At 48.5% G+C, this 23,845-nt stretch overlaps 1 protein-coding gene across 2 annotated transcripts in view; it reads right to left on the bottom strand.

The window, feature by feature from the left end:
• Positions 1 to 23,363, bottom strand: part of LOC116938582 (kinesin heavy chain-like) — a 33,104-nt gene extending 9,741 nt beyond the window's left edge. Inside the window, exons 1-16 of one of the 2 annotated variants that reach the window (XR_012931709.1) lie at positions 22,379 to 23,363; positions 20,946 to 21,165; positions 13,424 to 13,511; positions 11,125 to 11,198; positions 7,901 to 8,047; positions 7,400 to 7,448; positions 6,459 to 6,514; positions 5,703 to 5,790; positions 5,194 to 5,318; positions 4,015 to 4,119; positions 3,630 to 3,778; positions 3,169 to 3,317; positions 2,227 to 2,399; positions 1,869 to 1,937; positions 931 to 1,137; positions 427 to 570 (exon numbers count right to left, since the gene is read on the bottom strand). Coding sequence is in view for 1 of the 2 variants with exons in the window: in XM_032945897.2 (XP_032801788.2) it covers positions 427 to 570; positions 931 to 1,137; positions 1,869 to 1,937; positions 2,227 to 2,399; positions 3,169 to 3,317; positions 3,630 to 3,778; positions 4,015 to 4,119; positions 5,194 to 5,318; positions 5,703 to 5,790; positions 6,459 to 6,514; positions 7,400 to 7,448; positions 7,901 to 8,047; positions 11,125 to 11,198; positions 13,424 to 13,511; positions 20,946 to 21,071 (1,749 nt within the window). In the remaining variant the exon portion in view is untranslated. The remainder of the gene's footprint in view (positions 1 to 426; positions 571 to 930; positions 1,138 to 1,868; positions 1,938 to 2,226; positions 2,400 to 3,168; positions 3,318 to 3,629; positions 3,779 to 4,014; positions 4,120 to 5,193; positions 5,319 to 5,702; positions 5,791 to 6,458; positions 6,515 to 7,399; positions 7,449 to 7,900; positions 8,048 to 11,124; positions 11,199 to 13,423; positions 13,512 to 20,945; positions 21,166 to 22,378) is intronic. The other variant, XM_032945897.2, reaches the window with a different exon arrangement.
• Between the last annotated feature and the right edge of the window lie 482 nt (positions 23,364 to 23,845).

Below are 23,845 nucleotides of genomic sequence, written 5' to 3'. Positions count from 1 at the left end.
ACGTGGCGCGTGGGGGGGGGGTAGGAGGAGCGAGATGGAAGAGAGGATGAATGGGAGAGATCTGATGATAGGTGGAAGAGGAGTGTACATTCACGGGTGTGTCCTTGTACACACGTGTATACATATATATAAACTGTACAGGTGTGCGGAGCGGTAGTGGAGTGGTTAGCACTACGAACTGGGTGGCTCGTGGTCATTGCCAGTGATGATTATCTCAACCGGTCCTTGGGCCTTAAATGAGTACCTAGTGCAATATGAAACATTACCACTAGTGAGACAAAGGTGGCCGGGCGTGGCGCTGGTCATCCACCCCCTCATGTGTCGTATCGACCTTCATAGGTGCTCGCTAACAGAATAGTCTGTTGAGGTTATACAAAGGATTGGTTGTTCTTGTCGCCGTGGGAGAGCGCGCACGCACGCACGCACCGGGCTCTCCTTGCCCCCCGCGGAGCTCGTGATCTCGCTGAGCTCACGCAGGAGCTCCAGGGTGGAGTCGGCCATGCGGCGACGCTCCTGAGACACGAGCTCCTGCTGGCTCAAGATCTCTCCCTCCGCCAGCGCCAGGGACTCCTGCATGGCACACCGCGCGGACACATCATGTAGACACTATGTATGTACACACCATGTACACGTCACGCACATACACCCCATGTAGATGCAAATCATGTACATGCATACCATGTACATACACACCATGTTACACACCATGCACATACACACCATGTACACGTCACGCACATACACCCCATGTGCATGCATATCATGTACATGCATACCATGTACATACACACCATGTTACACACCATGCACATACACACCCCACTCACACCATGCGCACACCGTGTACATCGCTCACTATACTCCAACTGCTCCCCTTCCCCTGCTCTCCCCGTAGCCACCACCACCATCACCCTCCCCCCGCCCCCTCACGGTTTTGCGCTGGAGCTCTGCGTGGAGCGTCTGGCTCTCGCGGCCGCGTTGATCCAGCTCGGCGCTCTTTGCGTCGTACGCAGCCGCGAGCTCGTCCATGGAGCGCAGCACTTGGGCCATCTCGTCCCGCGACTCGCGCCCGTCGGCCTGCAGGCGCGACAGCTCGGCCTGCTGCCGCTCCGCTTCGCGGCGCGAGCACGCCAGCAGCTGGGTGGGGGGGGAGGGGGGAGGTAGCGAGGAAGAAAAATCACGCGGATGAATGGATTCTGAAACACTTTCCAACGTGCGCTTGTCCTAATTACGGTGGCCGGATCTCGCTGATCATCTTAGTTATGGGGGGGGGGGGGCTCACACAGCTGTTGAGTGAGGGACCCCCTCCCCACCTCCATAACGGTGTTGATTGATGGATGAGGAGAGTGACCTTGGGATGGCCAAAGGGACAATTGGTGGTGGAGGGCGCCCCCCGGCCACCGGCCCTGACTGGCGATGACAACGATAATACCGACGTAAGTTGCTAGTCGCATTACGAGAAGACATGATGTGTCTGTGTGTGTGTGTCTATGTAGAGGTGTGTGTGCGTTTGTCCATGTAGAGTTGTGTCACATTCACCATCAGGACAGGAGGGCAAGCGAACAAAGCCTGAACCGCTCTGGTGAAAAGGCCAAGGCGAATTATTTGAGCGCTTGTTTTCAGATCCAAGTTTTGGGTTACCCTTAGATCAATGTGCTCGGTTTAATGCAGGATAAGTCCCTAAAAGCAACACAACTTAAAGTAAAACTTTCGTCCGTATTAAATCATCTTCATGAGAGCTATCATGCCCCCTCGTTGCTAACAGACATACGGACAGAGTTAACGCATTAACACTTTCAACCTTGGTTGGAAAGGATTAAAAACATTAAAATATCTCGAGATCATCAACGAGTAAATGAGGCCCTCACCTCGTCCTGATCCAGCATCTGCTTGTTGAGGCGCTCCACCAGCTGGGCTTGTTGATTGTACTCCTCCTCCTGTGCCACACACGCACGTGCGCACCCACCAGCCACCTCGTCACTCATAAACGTTCTCACCTTCAGCATCGCCACACCCGTCAATCAAGCTCGTGTGTGTGCATGGTGTGGTAGACCCGTATGTGGCGTGGTGGATGTGTTGACCTGTGGTGGATGTGGTGCATGTAGTGGATGTGCGGTGAAAGTTTTGGGCATGCAGTAAAAATCATAGAGAGGCGGCGGACGTTATGGACATGAGGTGGCCATCTGTATGACCCGGTGGATGCGTGGTGGATGCGTGGTGAGCGACCTTATTGTCTAGGTTCTGGTAGAGCTTGCGGATCTGCTCCTCGTACACCTGCCTCAAGGCCTCGGTCAGACCGCTGTCACCGGGGGTCACGACCCCGGATTCGGAGGTTGAGGTGCCCAGGCCCCCCGCCTCACCCCTCACGTGACACCAGTCGCACTCCGCCACCGTCTGACCTGCACGGCACACCCACCGGCGCTCTCATCGCCGCCACTCGCATCGCTCCCGAACAATGTGAAGGCGTGAAGGTCAAGAAGCAGCCGCTGCAATTAATCGCTCACGCTGCAAACGGCAGAAGGGCTGCCGCTAGACCGCTTGAGCGAGCTCACGTGAGCCCACCCCCTCGGGGGTACTCTGCCACCATGGCGGGAAGATCAAATAACCGGGGTGACCCTTTTTGTTCCTTAATACTGCTGGGTGGACAGAGGCATTGATTACGAAACGTGCGCCATTATTTAAACTGCATCCCCAGGAGATGGAATCGAACTTGCGACCTCTGGATTGCAAGTGTCAGTGTGCGAAGCATTACACCACTGTGGCAACATCTATACTTAATAAACTAGACTCAAGTAGCTCAGTGGCTTGGTGTGTGGGGGGAGATTTGGATTAATAATGTCAGAGACAATGAGTTCACACCGCTGAGATCCTGGGTTCAAATTTGGGTTTCAGTCACTTGAGATTAAACTGGAATATCAAGTGCACTGAGGTGATGGTCTTAGCCCAGCTATAAATGACTGCAAAAAAGAACCAATAGTGCGTTTCATGGATAACTGCTACTATTATCTTTGCACATATGTGCACAGACCTTTAGCAAATCCACTGCTGGATGAGCCCCCCCCCATATGTGCATTATGCCCAAAACAACTATAGTGGGGGGGGGGGGAGGTTTGAGCAGAATTAAATATGTACAGTCTTGGACTTGGGGACATTGAATTTCCATCTGACCTGCCCTCCAGCGTTCCAGCTCAGCCTCAGCCCTCTGTAGGTGTGCCCACAGAGACTTCCTCCGCCGCCGCTCCTTCTCAAAGCGCTTCCGCCACTCCTCGCTGGTCAACTCCACGTTCACGCACGCCGTGTTCTTGATTGTCTTAGCCCTGGGTGGCGGGGCAGCGCAGTGGGAGGAGGGGGAGAGGGGGTGGGGGGGGGAGGTGGGCGGGGGGGGGGGCATTGGTAAAGGAGAAGCAAATGGAGTGGGGGAGCAGAGGTGGGTCAGGAGGTGCGGGGAGCAAGGGATGAGGAAGCATTGGATGCTTTTATTTACTGCTCCGTCCCAAAGAACGCTGTGGCGTAAACATCCCATGAGGAACCTGTCTGCCTGTCGATTGTCTGGAGACTCCATCAGAGGCTGGCATTTCTGTCTGGCGACCAGTCTGTCTGTCGTGTACAAACCCCATCGCTACGCTCACCTCTGTCCGAAGAAGAGTGTGGACTTGGTCTCGGCTTCATTGTATGAGGAAGGCGAGCAGCAGATGACAATGATGGTCCGACAGTTACCTCCCAGCGAGTCCTTGAGTATTCGCGTCATCTTGCTGTCGCGGTATGGGATGTGAGACTTCTGCTCGCGTTGGCGAGGCGAGTGAGAGAGACGGGTGACAAGGGAGACACGGAAGACACAAGAGACGTGTGCGGGGACACGCATGAGACACAGAACTTCCATTGGGGACACACGGCACAGGCAGGTCAGGAGATACATGGGGCATGTGGGGTGTTTGGGAGACACACTTGACACACAAGACACGTAAGCCATCATCTCCAAGAACAATCATCATCATCATCGTGGCGGTCTCTTACATTCCCCTCCGCCAGTGATGAGATGACGTTGCCCAGCGCGGACAGAGAGCGGTTGATGTTCTTAGCCTCATCCAAAACCGCTCCCTCTGCCAAGGTTTTAGACACCTACACACACGCAGACACACAACAAAGATCCCCCGCATAGCCTTAATAGACTGAAGGGGAAAGTGCTGTTAGCAAGTACCTATGAAAGTCAGCAGGGCACACGAGGGGGGACGTGGCCAGCGCCATGCCCGGCCAGCCTTTATCTCTCGAGTGGCGATATTTACACACTGCACCAGATACTCATTTGAGGCTGAGTCAACCTAAGGGAACCAGTTCAGATAATCGTCACTGGTGTTGGCCATGAGCGGGAATCGAACTCGGTTCTCCGGGTTCGTAGTGAAGTGAGCTAACCGTTAGACTACCGCTCCCAACCGCAGACACATGCACACACGATAGCAGCAGTTGGTGCCACAGCTGTAGCCTCCTGAGAGTAACTTATACTTTGGAATATAAATGAAAATTCCAACTTGTCTAAACACTACCTAGGTGTGTAGCTACATGATAAGAGCCGTTTGTTTTTTGGCTGCTCTGGGTTATAATGTCATTGAACCGACACTGAACTGAAGCTGGCAAAGGACAGACAGGGATGGGTCGAGTTCATTCGGCCTCATCGTGGCCATTGAGTAGAGAAAGGGTAACGTGTCCGCTAAGTGGATTTATGGATGAAAAATTGTAATCAAGTAATGTCTGTTTGGCGGATTACTCAGGACTCTCTAAATAAGATGGCTGCCCCCACATCCTGCCTCTCAAAGGCGGGAAATCCCCTACAAGCCACGCCCAGTGTGCCTCGGCTGATGATGCCACCGAGCCCCGCCCATAACCTCCCATCCAGCGACACACATGGGAAGAGGTGAATTATTTTTTCCCATAAGTACGTGCAGCGTCATCTGAGAGGTTGATTAACCAAACCGAAAACCAGTAGGATAATGGAGCACTTGGTTCATTGAAAGCTCAAAAATATTCGTAAATAAGGCTGCCGTAAATAAGAAAAAATATACATATACAATCGGCAACGTTTCAGGAAATGGCCCTTCTCCATAGCAGAAGGATCGGTTAGTCCTAGCTCTACGCTTGAGCCAACGGCAAGGAAATTAATCAGAAGCGTTAGCGTCAGGGTCGGGGCCCGGGTCGTACCTTCTCGCTGCCGGCCAGGTCGACGAGGTAAAGCTTCCCGCTCAGGATATGCATCGTCTCCACGTGCTGTTGCTTCACGTGCAGCAGCAGGATGCTGTGGCTGCGTGAGCTGTGCTCATTCATGTCTGAAACGCACCGCGTTTGCGGGGTTAATACCGGAACGCTGATGGGCAAAGGAACAATCTCAACTCACCAAGAGAGATGCTTCTTCTCCATCCGAAGACATTTGCACATCCATGGACGTGACATGTTTACATCCATGGACGTTTCCGACAGCCAATCCAGACCCCCTTCAAGTCCTGCCGGTCCACGCGCGCCCGTTTCCTCAGGTTAACTGCCCAAGGAGGCCTCGATGGTGAACGTGTTTACCAATTATCGGGAGTGTGCATCGTGTAACGACTTTAGTTGTTTTGGTAGCCCCGGGTAAACGTGTGATGGGGGGGGGGGGGTCTGTGTAGGAATCAGTCGAGAGCACCGGGCCGCCGTGAGCTCCCGAGTGCGACACTCACTTGTCACGGCCACGTGGCGGTTAGCTTTGCCCTTGTGAATGATTTCCAGAACCTCCTCCGGGCTCGAAACAAACAGCTCCGTGCAGCCCTGTGTAGGTCGTCATCAGCATCATTATTATGATCATCATTATTATTATCATCATCATCGTTTACAACATTTATCTGCATTATTATCCCCGTCATCCTCGTTTTATACAACAGCAATAACAATCAATTTCTTTCATAGCAACAATTAATTTTCACAATCGTTTACCACAACAATCATCATCTACAGCAACGAGAATCCCAATAATCGCGGTCAAGATTATCTACAACAATAATAAGTTTCATCATCATTATCACCAGCAAAGTTTGTCATCCCCTACAAATATAAGAGCAGTCACCACTGTCACAACAAATGCCGCCGTCACCGTAAACCGCGATGGCGGAATTTGTCGGGGTTACTTTTTGAGGACTCAAAAGCACCCACTGCAGGAGGAATTGGCCAAGCAACTGACAGGAGGCAGGAGCCGCCTAATGAATTTGTATCGTCAGCGAAGAACAACTCTGCGAGATTCAGTTCTAAAAGGGGTGAAGCCAATCGATTGCTTTGCCTGAGCATTGGCGAGCTGGTGAATTTTGGGGGAGGATAACGCGGCCTTCCCGCAGCCCACTCCTAGTTACGCGGAAAACCACAACGAACGTCATCGAAACGGCGACCGAACGTCGATCATCGACGTCCCGGACACACGAGTGGTGAGACTCCCATCCACCCACCTTGACATACGGCGCCCCATGCTTGTCTTCGTGCACAGACAGGTTCCCCTTGGTCACTGCAACGAGTCACGCGACGGGAGACGGGTGAGCAAGTCATGTGGCTAAGAGAGAGGCGAGCAAGGCTTGCGATGCTGGACCCTCCTGAAAACATGTCTTGAGACTCAGGCTTTCCCACGTGAAACGACTGTCAATATTATGATTACTTATACTCGTAGGGAGCCGGTTTCTCTGAAATTGAAAATAACAAACAGCTGTCATCGGCATGCTCTTCTCAGAACCCTATACTCAGTGAACTCAAAGTAATGTTCTAAATTTGAAGTTTTCGTGACTGCAAGGATCCATACTCTTGGTTCTTTCGGTAAAGTCATGTAGGTGACTTTACCGAAAGAACCAAGAGTATAAAAGTAACGTGGTATTTTGCATAATAGAATGCCAAGATAAAAAGTATTGTGAGAGGTTTTTTTTTTACATTGTCTGGGATTTCAAAGGATATTCTGACGAAATAATGACATTAATACGAGCACAAATTGAAATGCTAGATACGTTTTAAAATATATCGTGTCAGTCTTATGGATGTGTGTTCTCCCACCTCTTCGGTGTCACTATCTATTATGGCTTCTGAACTTATTTTGCCTTTTCAATTCAATTCAATGTGGTTCTATGGATAATCGCGTTTAGCTGGTTTACCCAGATAGTTTTTGTGTCAACAGCCCGCAGCCACCAACAACAGAGTTATTGTTGGGGGTGCACAGGAGGCCAGCCAGCAGCCAGCCAGGAAACTCGAGGCATAGATTATTTTAAATAGCAGTATGATTACAAATGGGTCCACAAGCGTGACAGCATCTCGAGACACTAAACTCGTGCATTTAAAATCAATTACACACGTGCATTTAAAATCAATTGACCAGCGATTGAATGTTTTTATTTATGAATCAGCTGACCGTCAATGAGATCTCGGACTTTCTCCATGTAGATTTCAAAGTACGACACCTGTGAGAACAAAACAACGTGGCACGCATGAAGCAAACCAATCATCGTCAGCAGCATCAGTAGCAGCACCAGCATCAATCATAAATCTAGGACATGAATGGGTGTGCACATTCCGTTGTGTGGCTCCTCCGCAGAAGTGGAACATCGATAAATCATTTTTGTTTGCTATTTTTTTGCCGATTAAGTGAATTACATTGTCGACGCGGGAATCTGGTGTGTGCGCGTGTCTGCACTGTATGCACAACACACACAAATACACAGGAGAAGCACAACACGAACACACACGCGCACAGAACACACACGTTCACACGGCACATGTGTGCACTTGATTTAGGCAATGATGTTGCCCGGGTGGTGGCGATGTTAACGCTGGTGTAGATGCCGGTGGTGATGTTGATGCCGGTGTTAATGACGACGATGATGGTGATGAGGGTGGAGGTGAGTGTGCTCACCTTGAGGTGGAATTCCAGGTTGTGGTCCATGGCGTCGATGTGTGAGAAGACATCGTCCACGATGCGGGGAATGATTCCGGCCGCAGTCGCCTCCTCCTCGTGTTGCTGCTGTTGTTGTTGCTGCTGTTGTTGCTGCTGCTGCGCACCCTGTTGTTGGGCGAGGGGTTGCCATGAATCGCACCGAGTTGCATATTGATCTACACTGAGTCACACCGAGTTGCATGTTGATCTACACTGAGTCACACCGAGTTGCATATTGATCTACACTGGGTCGCACCGAGTTGCATGTTGATCTACACTGAGTCACACCGAGTTGCATGTTGATTTACACTGAGTCACACCGAGTTGCATGTTGATCTACACTGAGTCACACCGAGTTGTATGTTGATCTACACTGAGTCACACCGAGTTGCATATTGATCTACACTGAGTCACACCGAGTTGCATGTTGATCTACACTGAGTCACACCGAGTTGCATGTTGATCTACACTGGGTCGCACCGAGTTGCATATTGATCTACACTGAGTCACACCGAGTTGCATATTGATCTACACTGAGTCACACCGAGTTGCATGTTGATCTACACTGGGTCGCACCGAGTTGCATATTGATCTACACTGAGTCACACCGAGTTGCATATTGATCTACACTGAGTCACACCGAGTTGCATATTGATCTACACTGAGTCGCACCGAGTTGCATATTGATCTACACTGAGTCACACCGAGTTGCATATTGATCTACACTGAGTCACACCGAGTTGCATATTGATCTACACTGAGTCGCACCGAGTTGCATATTGATCTACACTGAGTCACACCGAGTTGCATGTTGATCTACACTGAGTCACACCGAGTTGCATATTGATCTACACTGAGTCACACCGAGTTGCATGTTGATCTACACTGAGTCACACCGAGTTGCATGTTGATCTACACTGGGTCGCACCGAGTTGCATATTGATCTACACTGAGTCACACCGAGTTGCATATTGATCTACACTGAGTCACACCGAGTTGCATGTTGATCTACACTGGGTCGCACCGAGTTGCATATTGATCTACACTGAGTCACACCGAGTTGCATATTGATCTACACTGAGTCACACCGAGTTGCATATTGATCTACACTGAGTCGCACCGAGTTGCATATTGATCTACACTGAGTCACACCGAGTTGCATATTGATCTACACTGAGTCACACCGAGTTGCATATTGATCTACACTGAGTCGCACCGAGTTGCATATTGATCTACACTGAGTCACACCGAGTTGCATGTTGATCTACACTGAGTCACACCGAGTTGCATATTGATCTACACTGAGTCACACCGAGTTGCATGTTGATCTACACTGAGTCACACCGAGTTGCATGTTGATCTACACTGGGTCGCACCGAGTTGCATATTGATCTACACTGAGTCACACCGAGTTGCATATTGATCTACACTGAGTCACACCGAGTTGCATGTTGATCTACACTGGGTCGCACCGAGTTGCATATTGATCTACACTGAGTCACACCGAGTTGCATATTGATCTACACTGAGTCACACCGAGTTGCATATTGATCTACACTGAGTCGCACCGAGTTGCATATTGATCTACACTGAGTCACACCGAGTTGCATATTGATCTACACTGAGTCACACCGAGTTGCATATTGATCTACACTGAGTCGCACCGAGTTGCATATTGATCTACACTGAGTCACACCGAGTTGCATGTTGATCTACACTGAGTCACACCGAGTTGCATATTGATCTACACTGAGTCACACCGAGTTGCATGTTGATCTACACTGAGTCACACCGGCGAGTTGGGTCCGTGCTGAGTTGCGCTGAAGCGCGCGCACAGATGACTGAGTTGCAACGAGTCGCATTTAGTTGCACTTAATCGCACCGAAGTTGCATCGACTCCCTGAAGATCACACCCGAGTCGAACCGAGTTGCACTGAATCGCATTGAATTAGGCGAGCGTGAGCGACTGGTGTGAAGTCTAACGACGGTGCTCTAAGAAAAGCCGGAGAGCTCTGTAATTGTGCATCAATACAGCCGCGTCTCTGCTTACACCGGGTACATCCAAAACGGACAACTTTAGAGTTTGGATTCCCAGCAATTGTATGGTAAACACTTACACATACACGGTCCCCATCATCAGCGAACCAAGTAATTCACCTTCCGTGGAGCGTGATGCTAAGACGCCGATGGATAGCAAAGTCTCGCTTACCGGTTCCATGTGAGTTTACAGTGTACGGTGTGTGTGGTGGCTATGATGTTCAGTATAAGGGAGCAAAATAGGGGTAGGGGTGGTGGATCACGTAGAGATGGAGAAGATGCAGAAGTTATGAATCATTTGACATGTTCATTCAGGCTGTAACGATTGACTGTCCCAGGCAATTCGTCTGGGACAAGCGTGACGATTCAATCCAAGAATATGGTTGAATTTTGTCTCATTTTCACCGTCCTGTTTGAATTCTTTGTCATATTTGTCTGTCTCGTTTGCGCGGGTTTTCGGCCCCCACTAACCTAAGCATAGCAATGACACATACATTTTCATTTACTTTGGAGAAATCGAAACACATTAATTTCAATCACCCACACGCGATTCGATGCCTTTAGTTTTTTTATAGAAGAGTGGAGGCTAAACACCGACACGGCATTAGTCCACGAACGGATTAAATTCAGGGCTAAATTTCAAGCAGGCACACCACGTCCAGTATCCATCTCGCTATGGTGTGTGGTCACAAGTCACTTTTCACCTATTTAAGTATTCCAGTGAGAAGGTTAGCGTTGGTTACACCCTCACTCCTGCCCAGAGCAGGTTCAAGCGAATGTTTGAACAGTTTTCTTTTTTTTATGGAAGCCACCTTCATTTTCGGGTTGGGCCAAATTCCAAACTTTTGAATCACCAATGGAGAAAGCCCGAGTCTCAAGTTCCCTTCTTCAGGAGGGTCCTGCTACATTTGCATTTCAAGCGGGTGTGTCCGTACCGGGTACACCACATCCAGTATACAACCTGCTACATTTCAATGTAGCAGGATCCTCAAAAGCTGGATTAACGTTGGGCCAACGTTCGTCCAACGTGTTCCAAACACATCCCAACGTTGCATTTTGCTGGGTCACAGCATCACCGAGTACTAGCCAAGCCTTTAAAAAAAAGCCCTGTTTGGCTTTCAACAAGCCGCGAGATCGGTGACCGTGGTCGGGACGCCAACACGCACCTCCATTGTGTGGGTTTTTCCCGATGATGTCTGTCCGTACGCGAAGATTGTTCCATTGTAGCCCTGCAGCACGTCTTAGCGTAACATACACGGAGTGCACACACACACACACACACGTATACACAGAGTACATGAGAATCATTTAAACTTATAACGCGCCGCGCAGTATTCGCAGACAAGCTAAGTGGTGAGCCGGCGGTGGGGTTCTCGTTTCACGCGAGTAACACTTCAAACTTTGAAAACAAAGTTGCATCTCTTACTTTCAAGGACGCCATTTGTTTCGCACCGTACTCTTGTTTTTGTAAACACCTAGGTGAGGGCCGCTGAGAGCGGGTAAGGACAGGTGAGAATGGGGTAAGGGTGAGTGAGGGCAGGTGAGCGAAGGTTAGGGTAGGAGAGGACAAGTGAGGGCAGGTGAGGGCAGGTGAGAACAGATGAGGGGAGGGGAGGACAGGTGACGGGAGCTGAGGTCAGGTGAGGACAAGCGAGGGCAGGTGAGGATAGGTGAGGACAGGTGAGGGAAGGTAAAGATAGGTTCGGGCAGGTGTGGGTAGACGAGGACAGTTGAAGACTGGGGAGGTGAGGACACATACAGTGAGGGAAAAAAGTATTTGATCCCCTGCTGATTTTGTACGTTTGCCCACTGACAAAGAAATGATCAGTCTATAATTTTAATGGTAGGTTTATTTGAACAGTGAGAGACAGAAAAACAACAACAAAATCCAGAAAAACGCATGTCAAAAATGTTATAAATTGATTTTCATTTTTTTTATGAGGGAAATAAGTATTTGACCCATCTGCAAAACATGACTTAGTACTTGGTGGCAAAACCCTTGTTGGCAATCACAGAGGTCAGACGTTTCTTGTAGTTGGCCACCAGGTTTGCACAAATCTCAGGAGGGATTTTGTCCCATTCCTATTTGCAGATCTTCTTCAGGTCAATAAGGTTTCGAGGCTGACGTTTGGAAACTCGAACCTTCAGCTCCCTCCACAGATTGTCTATGGGATTAAGGTCTGGAAACTAGCTAGGCCACTCTAGGACCTTAATGTGCTTCTTCTTGAGCCACTCCGTTGTTGCCTTGGCCGTGTGTTTTGGGTCATTGTCATGCTAGAATACCCATCCACGACCCATTTTAAATGCCCTGGCTGAGGGAAGGAGGTTCTCACCCAATATTTGTCGGTACATGGCCCCGTCCATCGTCCCTTTGATGCGGTGAAGTTGTCCTGTCCTCTTAGCATAAAAACACCCGCAAAGCATAATGTTTCCACCTCAATGTTTGACGGTGGGGATGGTGTTCTTGGGGTCATAGGCAGCATTCCTCCTCCTCTAAACATGGCGAGTTGAGCTGATGCCAAAGAGCTCCATTGTGGTCTCATCTGACCATAACACTTTCACCCAGTTGTCCTCTGAATCATTCAGATGTTCATTGGCAAACTTCAGACGGGCATCTATATGTGCTTTCTTGAGCAGGGGGACCTTGCGGACGCTGCAGGATTTCAGTCCTTCACGGCGTAGTGTGTTACCAATTGTTTTTGGTGACTATGGTCCCAGCTGCCTTGAGATCATTGACAAGATCCTCCCGTGTAGTTCTGGGCTGATTCTTCACCGTTCTCATGATCATTGCAACTCCACGAGGTGAGATCTTGCATGGAGCCCCAGGCCGAGGGAGATTGACAGTTCGTTTGTGTTTCTTCCATTTGAGAATAATCACACCAACTGTTGTCACCTTCTCACCAAGCTGCTTGGCAATGGTCTTGTAGCCCATTCCAGCCTTGTGTAGGTCTACAATCTAGTCCCTGACATCCTTGGAGAGCTCTTTGGTCTTGGTCATGGTGGAGAGTTTGGAATCTGATTGATTGATTGCTTCTGTGGACAGGTGTCTTTTATACAGGTAACAAGCTGAGATTAGGAGCACTCCCTTTAAGAGTGTGCTCCTAATCTCAGCTCGTTACCTTTATAAAATACACCTGGGAGCCAGAAATCTTTCTGATTGAGAGGAGGTCAAATACTTATTTCCCTCATTAAAGTGCAAATCAATTTATAACATTTTTGACATGCGTTTTTCTGGATTTTGTTGTTATTCTGTCTCTCACTGTTCAAATAAACCTACCATTAAAATTATAGACTGATCATTTCTTTGTCAGTGGGTAAACGTACAAAATCAGCAGGGGATCAAATACTTATGTTTTCCCTCACTGTAAGCACAGTAGATGACAGGTAAGCAAGAGTGAGGGTGGTTGAGGAGAAGTAAGGATAGCTGAGGACCCCGGTGAGTGAGTGCAGGTGAGGGCGCCTCACCTTTCACGATCTGCCGTGCGCACTCTGCGTACACCTGTGCCTGTCCCGCCTCGGGCGGAAACACGCGGTCAAACGCGAAGGCCTTGCCCTGCGCACAGCCCACACGCGTGCCACACGCGACACGTGCTCAGGTGCACATGACCACCGTGATGATGAGAGACGGTGAAGATGAGGAGTGGTGATGTGGTGGTTAGCGCTACGCTGCGCTACGAAGTCTGGCAAGCCGAGTTCGAATCCCCGCTCACGGCCAACAGCAGTGACGATTATCTGAACCGGTACAAGGGCTTCCCCCTATGTCGATTCAGTCTCAAATGAGTACCTGGTGTGGTGTGTTAAATCATCGCCACTTGGGGAGACAAAGGCAGCCGGGCGTGGTGCTGGCCACCGACCCCCTTGTGTGCCGTGCCGGCCTTCATAGGTGCTCGCTAACAGCACTTGACCCAACAGTCTGTTAAGCCTATACGGGGGATCTTAAATTCCCTTTTCACACCATCAATAGGTAAACTCCCCCCCCCCCCGCGCCAACCGGCATGTGCACCCGCATGTACACCACCTCTACGCTAAGTCGGCCAATCAAATGCTAATTTTTATGCTCATTCCTTTGTCAAGGCACCTTGTTTCCTCGCACACAGCTTAAAGGTCGCGGTCTGAGCGTGGCTGTGTTTCACTCCAGCACTGTCCTCGAGACAGCCTGATCCCTTCACCTGATGAAGGCCGCTTGTGTTGTGGCCGAAACGTCGTGATTTTCGTTGTTTTATTTTTTACCTACGTGACTTTACCGAATAGAACCAAAGAGTATGATGATGAGGCTAGTGACGGTTGCTATTTCTGTTGCTGATGATTAGTATGATGATTGCTGTTGTTAACGATGATTGTTCACTCTCTCGAGTTCCTGTATTCGAAGCCGTTCCGTCAGCAGTGGCTTGAGCAAGCTGTAGCCGGGCTGCACTTTCATGCTTAACCGCCACCGTCCATATCGTAGTGAGGGAGTCGGCACCTGAGTTTGTCCGAGTCAGAGTGACTGGACTTGGGGTCGTGACTCTACAGAGTCTAAATTTAGCGCGCGTGTCAAGTTTGACTGTCACGCCTACACCACAGACCCGAGTCACTCTGCAACAACAAAAGGCGATGGCCAAAAAAATAATAATCAAAGAACGAACTGCTCGTTATTCGAGAAGGTCCCCTGCATTGGGAATGCTGCTGCGGCGTAATAACAAGCACAATAGAATGTCAACAAAGAGCCTGCCGACTAGATTCAGTCTCCTGGTGTAGCAGTTGAAATAATGGACACGTTTTGTTTTTACGAGCCGCCTCTGTCCGCCCAGCAGTGTGAACGGGTATGGCGCAGATAGTCGGTCGATCGGCATTTGCCGGTCGTGGCTTGTTGCTGGGGTGAAGTGTGGCTACTCCCACCTCTTCCCAGACACATGGCCAGCATGGATGAGTAGGCCAATATGCCTACTAGATGGGGCTGTCTTCCACCAGCAGTGGCGGGGGAAAGTGAATGCAGGGCTGCGCCTTTATCTTTTACGATTAGCACGGTGCGAAAAAAGTTCAACATACGGTACATGCATTTACTAAATTGGGATGAATGGGCAATTCGTATTATTTTCAAATGAAGATTGGACCGAAACGCACACGAACGGACACAGCTCTCGTCCGTGTAGCTGCTCCACGCATTTCGGCTGTGCCTTGCGGGCTGTCCCTCCCATACGCCAATGAGGAAGAGACAGCAAAAGGTACAGCAACGGTCAGGCGAGACGTTATGGCAATCAATTGACGTCGCTTCATTGACGTGTTACAATGTATGGGGGGGGGGGGGCGCACAATGATGTCAATGGAGCGTTGTAACTGAGCGCCCAACTGTTTACCCAATATACATGTAACGTTGTATCAACGTTGACATGTGGTTGAAACCATTGGCCCAACGTTGTCCCAACGTTCCACGATTACCGGGTATTCGCATTTTCCTTTACGGAGTGCGTGTTATCCCCCCGCTCACGGGGGATATCACGCAGGTGTCTGTGGATGTCTCTGCACGGACGAGTCAGGAACCCACTCTCTGCACTGACATGTGTTGGCAACTTTGCAGCCTAAGTGGTTTATGAGTCTCGTAACACGTGGGATGTTATCTATGCGTGGCCCACCAACCCGCAATGACAATGATGACTTTGACCATGCAGGTGATGGCCTTGATGATGATGATCGTTATCATCATGATAATGACCATGGGGAAAAACAAAACATGACCACGAAAACATGATGATGATGACCATTATGATGATGATCATGGGGTGATGACAATGATGATGAATGGAGTCAAGGCCGTAGCCCCCCCCCCCCCCCAGAAAAACATCTAAATTTAAAAACAAATTTCCTGCCATTTCCTGCCTAAAATATTAAAAAATTCAGTAACACATGGGACGGACTTTTTTTGTTGTACAATAATATCAAATATTGCATTGTATTACATAGCTCTGTTTTTTTTCTTTTTCACCTTTTCTTGTTTCATTGTATGTAATGACAGAGATTAGGGATTTCTAAAGTAAAACCATAACCACAATCATATAAACAGAAATATATGAAGACAAGTCCAGATATCGTGGCCAAGGTTTAGCAAATTGTTGTTTTTAGTTACATAGCATAGACATTTTTTTCTTCCAAATATTGTTTATAACAATATATTCGGGGGGACATTTTGAGAATGTGTCGTCCCCCCCAATATATATTATAATTACGGCCTTGAATGGAGTAGTCACGACTGATTGGCGCTGCCCGGGGCTGGGCTAAGCGTCAGGATGAACGTGGCTCTGTGATGAGTGCACTTTGACCGCTGTACGCCAAGGTGTGCGAGCGAGGCGGCACGTAGCTCTTACGCTGTGTACACAAACACGCACCCACACACGCAAATAACTCGCGGGCATAAGCGCACACACGCGAGAAACGCACACACGCACCAATAAAACACGCGCGTGCGACGTACGTACACATACGGTACAAACCATAAAACGCATAGTAAAAACAAACACAAATACACACATTTACAGTGGCAAAGATCCCCCGTATAGCCATCGCATACTTGTCGGGGCAAGTACTGTTAGCGGACACCTATTAAACGTGGCACAGTACACTCGGGGTTGGACGGCCAGAAACCACGCCCGGACGCCTTTGTTTCCCCAGTGGCGATGTTCACAAATCGCACCGGGTGCTCGTTTAAGGCTGAGTCGATCTAGCCGAAGTCCGGGACCGGTTCAAGATATTCGTCGTCACTGATGCTGCCTGGCCGCGAGCCGGCATCGAACTCGGGTTGCCGGGGTTCGCAGCGCACAAGACAAAGATCCCCCGTATAGCCTTAACAGACTGTAGCGGCAAGTGCTGTTAGCGAGCACCTATGAAGGCCGGAACGGTACACGAGGGGGTGGGTGGCCAGCACCACGCCCGGCCGCCTTTGTCTCCCCAGTGGCGATGTTTACACACCGCACCAGGTGCTCATTTGAGGCTGAGTCGACCTAGGGGAGGCCCGGGACCGGTTCAGATAATCGTCACTGGGTATTGGCCGTGAGCGGGGAATCGAACTCGGCTGGCCGGGTTCATAGCGCAGCGCGCTAACCGCTGCACCACCGCTCCCCACTACACCCTCGACAAATGCGCGCAGAACACAGACACAGACGCGCGCGAGTGCCCTGATGGGCAACTCGCTGTCCCCTCGCTTGTACCCTCGCACACGGGGTTAAACTAGTGTACAGCCGTTCCACTTACCCCCCCCGCCCCCGTGCAATGAATAAGGGTTCGTACGAGTTGCTCCGCGTGTTCATCTTGTGTCTTCGTGTCCCGTGGTGCGCGCGTGTCACCACGCCCGCGTCTAAGCGGTAGCGCTGAGAACTCGGCGGCCCGAGTTTTGATTCCCTGCTCACGGTCAACCCCAGTCATATTTCATCTGAATCGGTCCTGGGCCGCTCCTAGGTCGACTCGGCCTCAAACGAGTACCTGGTGCGATTTGTAAACATCGCTACTAGGGACACAAAGGCGGCCGGGCGTGGAAGCGGTTCTTGATCTTTGAAAGCGCGGTATTTGGAGGAGGCGAGGCTCCCAATCGTCATCAGGTGGTTGCCGCACCTGATGACGATTGCTTGTGTTGCGATAGAAACGTCGTGATCTATTATTTTTCTACCCACGTGACTTTACCGAAAGAACCAAAGAGTATGGATTCCTGCAGTCACGAAAGCTTCAAATCAAGATTTTACCGGTTATCGTTTAACAACCCCAATGAGGGGATATTAGTATTGTGCGTGGGGTTGATTGCATATCACGTTGCAAATCGCAAGCAGTATCCACATTTGGGTTTGGCCCTCCCTTAAGTCGACTCAGACTAAAGAGAGTTGCCTGTCGCGGATTTGCGGTCAAAAACACGACGGCAGCTTGGGCTATGGCCGTGTGTGGTGTTGGCCTACTCACAATAACCTTCAGTTGTCGCTCGGTTATTAATAGGCGCTCGCTTAACAGAACTTTCTCTCGCTGCTCATAAAGCTCAAATGTGCTGTTTGAGCTGAAAGTAATGCTGCACGTTTAACGGTATACCGATATTATTTATGCAAGTACGTGCTGCATACGACATTGCATGTAGATATAGAAAACTCAACACTGTCGTCAATAACGCGGTAGCTCTCTCAAAAGTAAAAAAAAATACATCATATGTGACGCTGTGAGGAAAGGGCATTTTGCCCGAAGCGTTGCCGATAATAGACGTTTCCTTTGACGAATGTATTGAAGCGTCTTTGCTTGTTACGCACAACTGCCAACGCAGCAGTATTGCCGGATAATCTATTTGATATGGATATAGAGATATCCGCGCGTCTCCTTGTCTTAATCCTATACGAGAAGGGGGCTATGTATTTTTTGGTAATTTCTTCATGTAATCTCAGGGAGGTTGGCCATTTTTATTGAGTTTTTTTCCCTCCCGAAAATTTGATGGGGGAAGAGTGGCGAAAAAGCACACGGAGCACTTCAATTTTTTGTCATCATAACAACAACCAATGTGAGTGAATTACAGGCAACGATTTTTTTTAAAATGATCTAATAATGTAGGCCGCATACAACTTGGTGCTCGAGATCAAAACGAGTAAAACAAAGGTTACATAACAACGAGTTTGGGCTCAACAAAATAAAATAACTGTTGGAGAGCCACTACTGGCATACAACTGGAAACAACAGAAAGTCTAAAATCTATTTACAAAGCGTAAACGGTTGTTACACTGAGATCGCACGCTGATTGGGTGGATGATGATACCTACAATAACTGATGATAATGATGGCTGAACGAATAGGATGATGAAGATGGCTTTGGATTAGTGCTGCATCTGAAGATGATAATGATGATGGGTGATATTGATGATGGGTTATTATTAGTATTGCGCTTGTCTACCCAGAAAAGCGTCACAGAACCTCGTGGCTCCTTTTGGATGATGAAGAGCATTGTGCCTTTAACCCGTTTCACTACCAAAAATTCATAACCAACAGAAATTGCAGAAATGTCTGTGCGCGCGTCTGTGACTGCGTGCTTTGTTATTCCTTATCGCGTGAATTTCGAGGGCTCTATGTTTCTAATACCAGACTCGGTTCTAGCAATAAGCAGAGCGCAAAGTGCGCTCAACTCATTCACTGCTCATTCACTATTAATTATCCATTCATTCGATGTAACCTTCCGACTCGTTTACCATTCGTTCAGGGCTCATTCACAACTCATGAACCAGCCACCATAATTTAATCCTTTATCGATAACTTACCCATCGCTTATTCACCATTCGTCCACGGCTTTTTGACTACAGTATTATATTTTGATTAAAAGCTTTCGTGACTGCAGGGATTCATATTCTTGGTTCTTTCGGTAAAGTCACGTAGAAGGGAAACAATAAAATAATAAAAATATAAAACAATACAATTCTCACGACGTTTCGACTGCAACACAAGCAATCATCATCAGGTGTGAAAACCACATCTGGCTACCATATATACAAACACAGACAATTTCAACCGAGAAGATGGATTCTGGCTTAGCAATCATTGGAAGGATTTGATAAAACCATTTCGGGTCTTAATTGATTGTTCACGCTTATGGTGGCTTTCAGACCGCATCCATTATTTTCGTCTCCCCCCTCCTCTTTTCCGAACATAGATGGACTTGTCCATCTGAATAACTGCAAAAATCGCTCTCCGTGGTACTAACGTAAAAAAAAACGCCACTTTTTCCAAATTTTCTTGCTGTGGTTTTCACACCTGATGATGATTGCTTGTGTTGCAGTCGAAACGTCGTGAGAATTTTATTGTTTTATATTTTGTTATTTTATTGTTTCCCTTCTACGTGACTTTACCGAAAGAACCAAGAATACAGTATTATACATAATAGAGGTTCATATTCTTAGTTTTTTCGGTAAAGTCACGTTGAAGAGAAACAACAAAATAATAAAATATATATAAAACAATAAAAAAATTCTCACGACGTTTCGACCATAACTCAAACGGTCACCTGAAGATGACCGTTTCATTTTACGCACCCGCTGGCGTGAATCCACCCCCACTCATTCATCGCCTACATTCATCCACATTCATCCTATACTCATTCACTCATCCACAGTAATTCACGCACCCACTCACTCACACTCGCCCATGCTCTGTCACTCACCCACACCCATTTACTCACCCACATTCACTCATTCACACTCACGCACACTCGGTGTATCAGTAGCGCGTCCCGTATTAAGAGTTGTAGTGCAGTAGCTAGTGCAAGGCGATTCGAACCTGGCGACCCGAGTTCGATTTCCGCTGGCGAACGATAACAGTGGCGATTGTCTGAACCAGTTATGGGCCTCCCCTAGGTCGACTCAGCCTGAAATACGTCCCTGGTGCGGTGTGTAAACATCAGCACTGGGGAAACAAACGCGGCTTGGCGTGATGCGAGCCACCCACCCCCTCGTGTTACTTCATAGTAGGGCTGAACGATGTGGGGAAAATATCAAATTGCGATTTTTCTGACAGATATTGCGATTGCGATTTGATTTGCGATTACATTTTTTTAAGTTAAGCCTCAGTTCAATATTCATTGTGTTATAGATTTAAAACATGTGATGGAGCATTACCACATGATTTTATCAAAATATGAACTGCTCTATATATTTTAATGCAAGGATGAGAACTTAAAATAAATTAATTGCTTCCAACATGTATTTATTAAAATGTTTTAATTGAAATAGAACAACCAAACATAGAACAATTGTTAAGTTAAATAAAAAAAGTTATAATAATAAAAAAAGAAAACAATTCCAATAAGAAAGTAACAGGACTTTTCAAATCGCAAAAAAATTCGCAGCCTTTGCGATTTTCCAATCGCATTGTTTCAAATTGCGATTTCGATTTGAAATCGATTAATCGTACAGCCCTACTTCCAAAAGGTGCTACTCGCGAACAGCACTTTCCTCAACGGTCTGTGTGAAAAGGCGACACGGGGCATCTTTGTCGCTTCTCGTACCCCGAGCAGCACCGTGTCGTGTCCCTGGTACCGCAGGCCCGCTCGGTCCCCGCGGCTCTGCTCCGCCTCGTTGAGTGGCCGGACTCGGCATACCACTCGGATGTTGCACTCGGCAGCCTCGCACATCCCGGGCAGAGCCGGGCTCCGGCTGGCCCGTTCCGGCCCCCCGCGGCCGCCCCGCGCCTCCACGCTGCCCTTTCCAGCCAGTTCTTATGCACACCTGTGTGCGGTGGGTGGGTGACAGTCACGCACAGCAATACATCTGTGTGTCAGTCACACAGGTAAAACGCATACGCGGGGGTCAGTCAACACCGGTAGCGCACTTTGTGCGTCCGTCACACAACGAGTGGATCAAGAAGTCACGCCGGACCAAACACCAGCGTGTCGGTCGCATCGATGTGTCAGTTACTCCGGTCACACACATATGTGTGTCAGTCCACACGAATAACACACCAGCGTGTGAGTCACACGAGTATCACACCTGTATGTCAGTTACTACGGTGAACACACCTGTATGTCAGTCACACCAGTAACACACCTGTGTGTCAGTCACACCAGTAACACACCTGCGTGTGAGTCACACCAGTAACACACCTGCAGTCAGTCACAACTAGTAACACACCTGTATGTCAGTCACACCAGTAACACACCTGCGTGTGAGTCACACCAGTAACACACCTGCAGTCAGTCACAACTAGTAACACACCTGTGTGTCAGTCACATCAGTAACACACCTGTGTGTCAGTCACACTAGTAACACACCTGTGTACTCTTTGGTTCTATTCGGTAAAGTCACGTAGGTAAAAAATAAAACACCAAAAATCACGACGTTTCGGCCACAACACCTGTGTGTCAGTCACACCAGTAACACACCTGTGTGTCAGTCACACCAATAACACACCTGTGTGTCAGTCACACCAGTAACACACCTGTGTGTCAGTCACGTCAGTAACACACCTGTGTGTCAGTCACAGCTAGTAACACACCTGTGTGTCAGTCACATCAGTAACACACCTGTGTGTCAGTCACAACTAGTAACACACCTGCGTGTCAGTCACAACTAGTAACACACCTGTGTGTCAGTCACACCAATAACACACCTGTGTGTCAGTCACAACTAGTAACACACCTGTGTGTCAGTCACACCAATAACACACCTGTGTGTCAGTCACATCAGTAACACACCTGTGTGTCAGTCACAACTAGTAACACACCTGTGTGTCAGTCACACTAGTAACACACCTGTGTGTCAGTCACAACTAGTGACACAACTATCAGTCACAACTAGTAACACACCTGTGTGTCAGTCACATCAGTAACACACCTGTGTGTCAGTCACACCAGTAACACATATGTGTCAGCCACACACCTGTTTTCCACATTTGTGTCTGTAGTGTGTGTACTGTATGTGCGTGTTTCTATTTGAGACTCACCTGTAGACTCCCGTGCCCTGCTGTGTTTGACTTTTGTTTTAATCCCCCGGTCAACAGCGATGACCGTGTCACTTGCCACGGACTTGTCACGTGTCTGGCAGAACTTCACGCTGACCCACACAGACACACTCTAGTCCACACTCTCAATAGCTCTTACACACACTCAAACACTCTCTCTCGCTGTAGACCACACACCGTCGTTTCAGGAGACCGGCTCACATTGCCATTGGCACCAGCGTCTCAACGGGGAAGTTCATGCGCGCGTCCTCTTTAATAGCCAAATGAAGGAATCGAGGATCACCATTCACGATTCGATGTCTTTGCGTGTGCCCTCGTCTAAAGTCACCGGGGGCATGCAGAAACTACGGGCTGCGCAAGTTAAAAGTGGTGTAATCTTCTCGTGTTAACTTACACGTATGGGGAAACAATCGATCTTTTATGGAACATACGATGCTACGACTTGAGGAATCGATTTTAATCGAGTCAATGTGTTGCGAATCGGAGCATCGTTCCCCTTTTGAGTCTTGGTCTGTGACGTCACTCGTCTTGAGACCTGGGGGCGGGGCTCTGGGTTGGTGGTCGGACCCACGCGAGGGGCGTGGCTATGGTAGGCAGGAGGCACGGCCAGAGAGAGAATAGATCACTAAGCTTCTCAATGTAACTTAAATCGTAATGTTTTCGTAGCCAATACAAATATCTACGTGTTTTGTTGTTGTTAAGGCCACGTGCGTAGTTTGATGCCACACTTCTTGTCATTAACCCTCCTCCACCACCCGGCAAGAGTTGACACATTTACAAAGACGTTATTTACACTTGCCAATGTAATTGATCGAATTGTGACCCAATTAAGCTCCCCACCGGTGGCTTATAACACTTTTTGTGACTGACTTTTAAGACGTTGGTGATGTCACAGCGCCTAATGAAAGGATAGCTGTAGCAGCCTGACAGTTTGAGCAAAAAAGTCGTCGTATATCGATGCCGTTTAAAGTGATTCGTGCAGAGTATTAAGCCATATTCGTGCAATTGTGTTTGTCTATTACTTTGTGAGAAGCACTTAATTTCCCCACTTAGCATCTCAGGAAGCCATTGAGTGTAAATCCAAAGTAGACATCCCTGGGTAAGCTCTTCTCGTCATACGAAAGGAGAAGATGTCAATGGCTCCTTTTAATACGTCGACTATTACTTCATATATTTTATGTTAAGGCAGTGGTTCTTAACCTGGGATGCACGGACTCCCTGGGGGTGCGAGATGCCCTTTCTGGGGGTGCGAGACATGGGCAGATTTTTTTTTTAGAAGGTAAATAATAGAAAACACAAATTAAGCACTCGCACGTAAGTACATCCTACTGTGTGTCTATATGTGTGTCCCTCTCTGTGTGTCTCTGTGTGTTATCTCTCTACTTGTGTGTCTGTCTGTGTCTCCGTGTCTGTGTTTTGTCTCTCTCTCAAATTTAGCATTCTTTGGAA

The sequence above is a fragment of the Petromyzon marinus genome, chromosome 4 (genome assembly GCF_048934315.1).
Source record: "Petromyzon marinus isolate PM22_M1 ecotype Great Lakes invasive population chromosome 4, UKy_Petmar_22M1.pri1.0, whole genome shotgun sequence".
Lineage (NCBI taxonomy): Eukaryota > Metazoa > Chordata > Hyperoartia > Petromyzontiformes > Petromyzontidae > Petromyzon > Petromyzon marinus.
The sequence above is the reverse complement of the archived record's forward strand: the minus strand, read 5'-3'. Positions and strand labels throughout refer to the sequence as shown.